This window comes from Physella acuta, unplaced genomic scaffold (assembly GCF_028476545.2).
Source record: "Physella acuta isolate Inbredline_101_S28 unplaced genomic scaffold, ASM2847654v3 ptg001058l, whole genome shotgun sequence".
Lineage (NCBI taxonomy): Eukaryota > Metazoa > Mollusca > Gastropoda > Physidae > Physella > Physella acuta.
The window spans coordinates 860,098-872,500 of NW_026732575.1; the positions used below are offsets into that span (position 1 = coordinate 860,098).

General features: G+C 34.6%; 1 protein-coding gene across 1 annotated transcript; it reads left to right on the forward strand.

Moving 5' to 3' along the window:
• Positions 1–5,926: 5,926 nt before the first annotated feature.
• Positions 5,927–10,522, forward strand: LOC131955209 (NXPE family member 4). The gene is made up of 7 exons (XM_059319230.1): positions 5,927–6,047; positions 6,674–7,295; positions 7,785–7,898; positions 8,221–8,327; positions 9,154–9,252; positions 9,469–9,524; positions 9,756–10,522. The coding sequence occupies exons 1-7, from the start codon at positions 5,968–5,970 to the stop codon at positions 10,520–10,522; spliced, it is 1,845 nt and encodes a 614-aa protein (XP_059175213.1). The 5' UTR covers positions 5,927–5,967.
• The last annotated feature ends 1,881 nt before the right edge of the window (positions 10,523–12,403 follow it).

A 12,403-nucleotide genomic window follows, 5' to 3' on the forward strand; every position in this document is an offset into this window, starting at 1 on the left:
GTCGTTGACTCCGATTTTAGCCACTTATTATTTTTGGATTTGCTTAAATAGCCTTTGTCCATCCAAGAAAAAAAAATACAAGCCAGCAGTTTTTGATTTTGGAGTTGTCTTCCCTCGAAGATTGGCTGTTCCCAGCTATCGAGCCTAATCTGACCTAAAGTTCAAACGCTGGACTTTTTGGTTATGAAACCATCCCCAGCTCTGATGGGTACCTGACTCCACCCCAGCTCTGTTGGGTACCTGACTCCACCCCCAGCTCTGTTGGGTAGGCCTTCCTGACTCCACCCCAGCTCTGTTGGGTATCAGAATCCAGCCCGGCTCTGTTGGGTACTTACTCAATCCCAGCTCTGATGTGTACCTGACTCCACCCCAGCTCTGTTGGGTACCTGACTCCACCCCCAGCTCTGATGTGTACCTGACTCCACCCGCAGCTCTGATGTGTACCTGACTCCACCCCAGCTATGTTGGGTATCTGAATCCAGCCCGGCTCTGTTGGGTACTTACTCAATCCCCAGCTCTGTTGGGTACCTGACTCCACCCCCAGCTCTGATGGGTACCTGACTCCACCCACAACTGATGGGTACCTGACTCCACCCCAGCTCTATTGGGTACCTGACTCCACCCCCAGCTCTGATGGGTACCTGACTCCACCCCCAGCTCTATTGGGTACCTGACTCCACCCCCAGCTCTGATGGGTACCTGACTCCACCCCAGCTCTATTGGGTACCTGACTCCACCCCAGCTCTATTGGGTACCTGACTCCACCCACAACTGATGGGTACCTGACTCCACCCCAGCTCTATTGGGTACCTGACTCCACCCCCAGCTCTGATGGGTACCTGACTCCACCCCCAGCTCTATTGGGTACCTGACTCCACCCCCAGCTCTGATGGGTACCTGACTCCACCCCAGCTCTATTGGGTACCTGACTCCACCCCAGCTCTATTGGGTACCTGACTCCACCCCCAGCTCTGATGGGTACCTGACTCCACCCACAACTGATGGGTACCTGACTCCACCCCAGCTCTGATGGGTACCTGACTCCACCCCAGCTCTGATGGGTACCTGACTCCACCCACAACTGATGGGTACCTGACTCCACCCCTGCTCTGATGGGTACCTGAAATGCGAATTATCTAACAGTAGGTGCTTGGGTGGTTCCCTTTTTTCACAAATTCTTAAAAATGTTGGTTAGGCTACCGACATGAAAACTCAAACATTCATCCAAAAGTAGTTACTCATTTCATTGGACCAACTAATACGTTTTACAAATTACTTTAAGGTAGTAATGTTTACAATATGTCAGAAATTAATTTTTTTAGTTTTGTTTTGTTGAAAAAAAAATACATTCATCTTTTCCATTTGTTTATGCAAAACTGCTGATATAATAACTTCTATTACCTTAGGTCACAGAGTTAGCTAAGCTAACACATATCGGTAACAGAAAAAACTTCCGAGTCGTGAATCATAAATGTACCGAGATCTAAATGAAGGTAGGGCCACAAACACGGCGATTTATTTAGGAGGAGCGCTTAATGTAAGAGGGTGTTAATTCTCCTGTTTTTATTTTTAGCAACACGTGACCTTAACAGTCAACGGTGATTGGGTGTTCGCCTTTTTTTTTTACGTCTGATGTTTATGCAGTGTGAAGACGTGACAAAGTGGGAAGAAATAGCTGACAAAATATTTCGCATAATAGGGACTAAAATATTAAGCTTGTGTAAAAAAGACTGAAAGTTTAAAATAAAATTAAACGAACAAAACATTTCAGACAAGTTGACATTAACAAGACAGTGAACTCTACGCTTGAACAATAACGATGACGAATTTAAATACACCATGCATACACCGCAGAGAAAATAGATTATACTAGATATAACATACCGGGAAGAGAATTCAGACAATATAGGCCTACCCCAAAAATTAAAAAAAATAAAATTAAAATTAAACAGACAAAATACCACAGAAAAAATCAAACCAAACCAAATACTCCAGACAAAATACGGCAGACAAAATTTACTAGAAAAATGCTACAGGCAAAATTAATCAGACAAAATACCGCAGACATGTCAATTAAAAAATTGACCACAGATAAAATAAACAGGAAGGGATCTCCCCTAAACATTCTCGAATATTCGTATATAACACTACGGGGGATGGCAACTCGGGATTTCCGTTAATCCATTTAAATTACTTAAACTTTCAAAAATCGAATGCAATCTCGTAGAAAAACGAATTGAGCACAAATATAACGCTAAACAACAAGTATATAATAGTGCTTAATATTATTAGTGCGTTATAATTTCACATGCGTTTTGGAGAAATCGGAAATAATTTTCCGTCAACGGGAATTACTCAAAATTTGACAGAAGGCGTCGGTGTGGTCGAGTCGGTAAAGCTCAAGTTTGCTAAAACCGAAAAGTCTCGAGTTCGAACCCTCGGGCAGATGAGGCTCTTTTGCTGGCGACAGTCAGTCTTCTAGTAGAGACAACTCCAAAATCAAACAACTGCTGTCTTGTAGTTTGTTCTTGGTTGGACAAAGGCTATGGAAGCGAATCCAAAAAGAAAAGCAGGCTGAAATCGGAGTCAATGGCCTCAATGGCGTATAAACAGTTGACACGTATACTTAATTGTGTTGGAGGGGGACCCATCTAATACTAAAATTAAGAACGAAGAAAAGGAAGACAGAAGGCAGATATTTAGATCATTTACTTACATGTGAAATAGCATTTATCTACCTGCAACAGTACTCAAGTTATAGGCTTTTGAAAAATTGAAAGTGGAATAAATGTCACTTCCTGTTATCGGAAATTGCTGAAAGTTTGATACCGAACTACTAATTTAATATTATACTTAAGGGCAGGTTAAACCCCCAATTTAAAAATTAGGTGTTAGGACTTTTTTTGAGTGATAAGGAAGTTGTAACTAACATAGTAGGCCTATATGAAAAAAATGCAAAAAAATTAGTAAAAAGTTATGGTTTTGTGAAAATTGTTTCTAAAAAGTGTCATTTTTAGGGTAAAATAGCTCAAAATTAGCTCTCATTGAAATCACAATACCAAAGCTTCTGTTTGTCAGAATAACACAAATCTTTATATTAGTGTAGTATACGCAATTATAAAAAAAGGTTAACTAAAACAAATAGAAAATAATAAAAAATGGATTTTTGCCAAATTTTTTAAATGTGAGACCTAAAATATTCCAAAAAGTAGGGAGTAGACTTAGCTTTTTATTATTTTAATTTGTGAAATTTCAAAGATATAGAAATTCGTATAGTTCAACTTAACAAGCAGTGGTTAGTGAACACGTGTGCAAAATTTCAGCTAAATATCTCAAGCAGTTTTTTAGTTATGGTGATTTAACTTGTAAAATTTTGTTGAAAAGTAACATTTTGAGAAAAACGCTAAATAGTGAAAAATATACTAAATTTGAAAAAAAAAACGAGAAAAAGCGAAAAATATACCAAAAAGTCATTTTAAACCTCCCAGTTACATAAATCGCATCTGGAGCCTCTTACTCAGCAATAGGAGCATCTCTTTTAGTTAGTTTTTAATTTTTATGTTGCTAAATGTTGCTTAATATAGGTGAATTACGTCATTACTCTCATTAATTAAAAAATTATAAAAAATACTAGCAATACATAATTTGGCAAAATAATTACACAAAAATTTTCAGAATTGAATGTAATTTCAGAAACAATAGATTTTGAAAAAAACAACATTTCTGACTTAAATATGTATGTGTGGGGGGGTTAACCTGCCCTAAAATATAAGTGATATAATACTTATATATGAAATTTCATCAACCTAGCTGTAACGGTACTCAAGTTATCGTGTTAACACACACACACACACACACATACACACACATACAACCAATTTTCTACCAGAATATAATACACAATAGCGGCTTATGGGGTAGGCCTATAGATTAATCGTTTATATTAAATAATACAACATCCACTATCACCACAACTACTGACTCTAAAAATCCAAATAAAAAAAACCGGGAGTGATCTCCCCTAAACTTTCTCGAATATTCTTATATAACTTGGAATATAGACATGGTTTTTAATTACTTAAACTTTTAAAAATAGAATCTCATCGAAAAAAGAATTGCGCATGAAGCGAACGCCAAAACAAAATGTGCATAATATAAATTTATAAGCGTTTTTTGAGAAATCGAAAATAGCGTAAATTAGTACTTCCGGTCAACGGAAATTACTCAAAATTTGACAGAAGGTAGAGAATTAGATCTTTTACTTACATGTAAAAGTTCAATTATCTATCTGAAATAGTACTCAAGTTATAGGCTTTTGAAAAATTCAAAGTAGGAAAAGTACCACTTCCGTTTATCGGAAATCGCTCAAAAGTTGATACGGATCTCCGATTTTGATAAAATACTTATATATGAAATTTCATCAACCTAGCTCTAACGGTACTCAAGTAATCGTGTTTACACACAGACACACCCACACACACACACACACACACACACACACACACACACACAGACACACACACAGACACACAGACATACGGACAAGATTGCAAAATTATGTTTTTCCGTATCAGTGAGGTGTAAAACGTCGAGATTTGTAAAAATTATCGATTTTTTTACTTTCTCGTATATACGAAGTATAGAGAAAGTATTGTAATCGTGCACAAAAATAACATGAAATTTTGACAGTTTTCACCGTTTTACTCCTCAGTCCTTCATCACATCCGGAGTATAGAGGACTTATTTTAATCGGGCAAAAATTATCAATCCAGATTTATCAAAATTAAGAGGTTTTATGCGTAATCCAGTCTGAAAAACTGGGTTTTGCAATTCTGTCCGTTTTCTGTGTGTCTGTCTGTCCGTGTGTAAACACGATAACTTGAGTACCGTTACAGCTAGGTTGATGAAATTTTATAAATAAGTATTTTATCAAAATCGTAGATTCGTCTCAACTTTTGAGCAATTTCTGATAAACGGAAGTGGTATTTTTTCTACTTTGAATTTTTTCAAAAGCCTATAACTTGAGTACTATTTCAGATAGATAAAAGAAATTTCACATGTAAGTCAAAGATCTAATTCTCTACCTTCTGTTAAATTTTGAGTAATTTCCGTTGACCGGAAGTAGTAATTTACGCTACTTCCGATTTCTCAAAAAGTACTAATAATATTGCGCACTATTATGCACTTTTTATTTGGCGTTCACTTGGTGTGCACTTCTTTTGTCTACGAGATTTTATTCTATTTTTAAAACTTTAAGTATTTAAAATTGATTAAAAATCATGTCTATAGCCCGAGTTCCCATCCCCTGTTGTTTTATATAAGAATATTCGAGAAAGTTTTGGGGAGATCACTCCCGGTTTATTTTTTTGCACGATTACAATACTTTCTCTATACTTCGTATATACGAGAAAGTAAAAACAAAAGTGTTAGCTCTTATATTTTTAGTAATTATTTGAATGAATATTACTAGCCTTAATAAACTCGGAAGTCGTTTTGCAATTATTTCTCAAATATTCTCAAATATTAAATTTTTTGGTGAAAAATGTGCTTTCTGACAACAACCATTTGGAACGATTTGAATCCAGCTTTTCGAGCTTATTACAATACTCCTTATACGAGAAAATAAAATAAAAATTGCACCTCCTGTAATTATTTTTTATGCACTAATATTCACCTTTGAAAAACAGATTACCGCACCTTAAAAAATGTAACAAGGAAGTATTTGTGTTTTTATCTTGACTTTACTTGCAGAATATTCAAATATTCTAGATATAGAATTAGATCTAGCTAAAAATGTTAAAAAAATTAATAACAACTGTTTTCTTGTTAATTATTCATTTATATTATTTCCAAATGTACAGATTGTAATTACCTAAATGCATTTATAAGCTTACTGTTTCTGATGGTATTGACATATTTTAATTATTTCCAGTACCAGACCTCAAGTAAATCATTTAATACATCAACATGTCACCAATCAATAAACTATTTCTTTTTATATTGGGTCTGGCGGCTTTACTGTATATTCTACTATTCATTTTTCAAAGGTATGTGACTGTTAATTTTTAAAATATAGGTCTTAAATAAATATTTAAATATTTAAAATTCATAAATGTTCAAAATATTAAATTTTAAATGTCGGTATAAGGAATAATTGGTTAAACACGATTTTAAGGTCTCATTGTAAAAGAAAAACTTTACCATTGAAATTTATTTTTAGCATCACAGCTAACCCCCTTTCCTTACGAAAGGTTTGTGGCATTTCTAAACAACTTTTAACTACTTTAGTGCCACACCATGGTTATCTCAGTTTGTAAAGCCTTTTAGTCGTTTATTTTCGTAACTTTGATTGTGTATAATTCAAAACTTAAACTGTTTAATTTTTTTTTCACTCCGTTGTCACATCTTAACGTGGACGCCCGGGTCGGTCACCCCACCCGCCTTCCCCTAGCTGCGCCACTAGTACAATAGCTCAGTTTAAACTTCCCTTGTTACGCCACTTGCCTTACAATTGTAAAGATGTCTAAACATTTTTACAATGGCAATCTTACTTATGAATCTACTGCGTTTACATTTATAAGTATGTCTTTAAACAATTTTTTTTATGTCAGTCTTACTTATGAAGCTACTGTCTTTACGTTTATAAAGATGTCACAACCACATATTTTCCCAGCCTTTTTACAAGAAAGAACATCATGTCAGAAACATCCATGTCAACATACAGAAAAGAACACTTGCTTCATCATGGCTTATACGACGTCCACTTCTCACAAGCGACGAAAGAAGAATTCTGGGACGATGGTCCGATAGATATCTATGAAGCTTTTGCTCAACATTCCTACAAGACTTTAGAGACGTGTAACAATTCGTGTGAGGTTAACCTAACTATATGTGATACCAGTACTCTAGAGTCCGTAAGAGATGTAATAAGCAGAGGTGTTTTACCTTTGAAACCTTTTCTCGAGAGGGGGCAGTATGTGTATGAGTGGGAGAGGAAATATTTGAGTTATCCCCCTTTGAACGATACTAGAACGCTGCCAGATTTGAAGTTGTCTAAAGTGACAGTTGAAAACACAAGACAAGGTGTGGTCAGGTGTAAGATACTTGAAACTGTACACGGTAGTCTGGATGTCGTGGATGGGTACGGGCGTCAGAGAACCAAGGGAGACGATGTGGTCAGGGTGTGGATGAAGGGAGGTAATAATTCGGATTACGCTGTTGTTGGTAACGTCACAGATTTACAAAATGGCAGCTATACCTTCTCTGTCAAATGTTTGTGGGCTGGTAGCTCTAAGGTAAGTTTGAACATTGGTATCTTATTACAATTTACAAAAGAGTTATAGCGGCATTGTTTTGAATACAAGTGTAATGTAATGCGTTAATTAAAATTGTAGAATTAAGTTGATTTACAAGAGAAATATGTTTTTGTTTTATACAACACAAATACCATTTAAAAAACTACTATAGTGTACTTGTTTTTGTAATGATTTAGTAAACGTTGAAAAATAAAAACAATGATTGCTAAACTTCCGAAACACACTTTAAGACATTACGTTTTTTTATTAAATCTTAATTATTTTTGGCATCTGATGTTTATTTCTTATACAATTTCGGTAGAATATTATTTTTAAAATGTATTTTAGCAAACATATTTAAATAGCAAAAAGTTGATATTTTATAATACATAATTCTAAGTAAGTTGTTGTTGATACGTGTTTGTTTTAATTGAATGTTCTGGCACTAATCTCTCGTCCATTGGATATGAACACACGGATTATCTTAAGCTGAATGTGGCCATCTCCTACCCCCGGGAGTTTATCAGGATCGTTATCCACCAGATACACCTTGGCGTGAGCAGGTACATGGCGGCAGATTTCCTAAAAGGTGGCATACGGGAGGTAGGTACAGGTAGATTCATATGATGTAGGTAACCACAATTTCTTTAGATACGTTAGGTAAGCATGATATCTTTGGTTAACTACGGTAACTTCACGCACATGCAGATAACTTAGGTAACTACAGGTAGTTTAGACAGAAAAAACATTGATGACATGTATTTACTTATGTATATATATATATATATATATATATATATATATATATATATATATATATATATATATATATATATATATATATATAGATATAGATATAGATATATAGATATATAGATATATGTATATGTATATATATATGTATATATATATATATTGCTTTCAGCGCACCATCTGTTTCCATACCCCAAATATACCAGGCTGGGAGTGTATCTGTAATTTTAGCAAGATTGGTTATGAGAATTTCTACTGTGGTAGACCGAGGAATCCACAGTGAGTCAATTGGCCTCATCTACTCTACCCTTGTTTTAATTATTATTATTTGCGCCTCGGTGTACAGAGTTTTTAAAAAATGCCATTATAAAAGCACTTTTCACTTTTCTTAAATAACACAACACTATGAATAGAGGATACACAAATACAAATTAAATATAAAAATCATAACGTAGCAAAAACATAATACGACACAATAAAAAAACAACCCAACAGGACTTAAAAGCAATCAAAACACATCATACAATCCAGATTTTTAAAAAAAACGGATGAAAAAATAAATTGCAAAATACTTAAAGCGTGACGCAACACAGCGTAACTCAATGCAGGACATTCCTTTTTAATTGGATAAATAGCCACAAAATAGGAAATACATCAAACCTAAACAAAGTATCTTTCTTGCACATCTTGTATAAACTATACTCTTTTGATATAGCTCGTCATGACAACTATTTTCAAATAACTGTCATCTACTCTAACGCAATATGATATAATCAAATTACAATCAGATATAATGGAAACTTATATATATATATATATATATATATATATATATATATATATATATATATATATATATATATATATATATGTACATATATATATACGTACATATATATATATATATATATATATATATATATATATATATATATATATATATACGTACAAATATATATATATATACGTACATATATATATATATATATATATATATATATATATATATATATATATAATATTATATGTTGAATTATTGATATATAGATATAAAATAAATACGCATACATCTATTTCAAATAAACATTTTTTTTCTCGATTACAGACTGAATTGTGGCGATTGGCTAAATGAATACTCTTTGAACCTCGCTCCACCTCATGATGTGACAGAAGCCGAGAGTTCGTTAGTCGCTTCAATTAGTGGGTAATTAGTTTCCTGCTTTTATTAAAATCTATTATATTCAAATTTATATTTTATCTTAATTTATTTCATTTATGAAAAAATATATAAATAATTTCAATAGATACGCATATACACATGTACTATTATGGTTCAAGATATATGTTGCTGTTTTTGTTATTACTTTTATTACATACTTTTTTACAAATTTTTATTTCGATTAGTTTGAATTATTTTCAGAACTCCAGCACAGAGGGAAGTGTCTCAGGACATACAAATAGTCACTGAAAATAAGGGTACGTGAGACTTTGATTTAATGGGTACCTAAACATTCATCTAGGCTCACTATAGGCCTACGTGCAAAATGATGAATTGGTAAATATTGTTTATATCTTTTTAAACATTTCTATGTTGAAGGAATGGTAAAACAATATGTGTTTACTTATGCTAATATAGATTTTCTTCAATTTTCGGAAACAAGTCTTGATTAAAGAAAATCTAAAAATAGTTGTTTTTTTTCTCTTTAGGCAAACTTCCTCAACTACAGCCTTGTCGTAAGTCTAATAAAAGAATCACGTGGGCCAGAGATAACCCAAAAGGCTTCTGGACTTCCGGAAACAACTGGAACTCTCTTATTTGTAAAGAACAAGGAACGATCACATCAGCATGGGCACGGAACTGTCTCCGGAACACGTCCGTCTGGATCTTCGGTGACTCCAACGCTGGACGATCGTACACAATGCTAGTTGGTATAGTGGCGTGTGATCCGATGGTTGGGGAATACCCGGAAAAATCCGTATGCTATGATAAGTCAATTGATCTCACCATTACGCTCATCTCTCACGAACCGCCAAAGTATGCACTCACAAAAAGAGTGGACAACTTCACTGGAGTCCCAGACTTTATCCAAACCTTGCCAAGAAACAAAAAACTCGTTCTGATCATCCATTACTATCTCCACTACACCGCCGCCCATCTTAGTGTCTTATCCTTACGCATGAGAAAACTCAGGGATGCCATCGAGAAAATGCTGGAGACGAACCCGAATGTTCTAGTCGGTCTCAGAATTCCTCACGTGACTTCTAAGTACTACACAACCAACCACGCCGTGGGCGGAGACCCTCTGGGCCCCCAGTACATCGAGCTGATAAGGGAAAGGTTCAGAGGTCTAGAGGATAAAATCGTGTTCTTGGATTTGTGGGAGATGTCCATTGGAATAGAAAATGTTGATTATCATCCACCACAGTATATCAATCGTGAAATGATCAAGTTTTTGCTATCTTTCCAATGTTAGCATTCTATAACATGTTATAAATTAAATATTATATGCTAGGCATTTATAGATGCAGATGTGTTTTATCAAGTCTGTGAATTAATACACTATTAATATAGCATCAAACAAATACTTTTGAATTTGTATGTATTTATACATTAATTGATACATAAAAGCATGAAACGATTGCTTCTTAAAAAGTACACCCAAAACAGAAGAAGACTGTAATACTGTCAGATCCCTACCTACCCACATGGTCATAAATGAAAATATTTTTTTCTTTCTTTCTTGTTTGTTCCTAATTTCAAATGTTGGAATGGGTTCCCTTTAACACAATTAAGTATTACTTGTTAACTTGTTCTTCGCCACAAGGGCCGTGTACTCCAATTTCAGCCTGCTTTTCATTTTGTATTTGTTTTCGTAGCCTTTGTCCAAGCAAGAACAAACAACAAGAAAGCAGTTGTTTGATTTTGGAGTTGTCTCTCGTAGAAGAGTTTCTGTCCCCAGCTACCGAGCCTAATCTTCACTGAGGTTTGAACTCTGGACTTTTCGGTCCAGCATCCATGACATTAACCTTCCCGAAATCACCGACCTCACGGTTTCTGGCATTTATAAACGATGAGTGATCTTGGGAGTATAAGGAAAAAATAACTCTCGTGGGCCTATTAACATCACATTCACATCTGCTTATGTGAAAAGTATTCTAACCATAAGAACATCTTGCTTTGTCAAATTCAACTGTATGATATTCTGTAAATAAATAGGAAAGCGGGGCTGGAAAAAAGTGGAACCTTATTCTATTCAGGGTTATAGGCGTTAGGGTAGGGCTTAGGTATGTGAGATAGCATACATTTTGTTTAATTAACGCAAATCTAATATTTGTTAAATGCTATTATTCAAAAGTAATGTTGTCAATATCGACTATAGCGCGTAGAACGTGCCGGAATTCACACATCTCTGATGGGTACTTGATTCAATTAGGAAAACTAAAGTAGCATCGCAAGTACTCATCACATAATTAGCTTCATATGCCAAGATATCTGAAACCGATAACTCCATAATATGTATTGAAAATATTTCAGCATCCACCAATAAAAAAGCTTAAAATGAGATTACACATGTCATAGTGCTTAAAAAAATCTACAATGAGCGAATATAATACTAAGCTGCACTGTGCTTAGTGTATCTTTAACTGTTAGGGTCTCCGTGAATAATGTAAGCATATGTGAGAGCTATTATAAACAATGATGTGTTTCATTTTACTTTGTCGTATAGGGATTAAATTACAATAGTTCTACATAAAGAAGATGAATAAAAGAACGAAGACGGCTTACATATATTCGAAAAAAGCCAATGAATACCATTAATTGCAACTGATTGTAATCTAGGAAAAAAAATGTAAACTGCTTTTTTTACCTCCCCCCCCCCCCCACCATGATCTAAAAATAACTTCATGTGTTAGTCATAAAGCCAAAGTAACATAATTTTTTTATATGAACCATTAAAAATTAAAAACAAATATATATTATATTATTATTTGAAAAAAACCAAAAAAACAAATTATGACACTATATTTTTCTTAATTTACTTTGCAAACTTATTTGACGGCGTGGCCTAATGGTAGAAAGCTAGATTGTTAACCCGAAAGTCCCAAGTTTGAATCCGTGTTCACAGTCAGTAGAACGTCCCTGAGTCCACCCAGCTCGAATGGGTACCTAACTCACGTTAGGGAAAGTAGAGGCGGCTGGGCATAGAGCTGACTACACTATCCCTTCGTATTCTAAGGCCACAGAAACAAGTAAATCTACTTCACTTGCCCCCATGGAACTTCAGGTTGTGTAAGGGACCTGTACCTACACTGCGTATTTGTTGCAAAAATGTTTACTAAATCCTTAACCAATC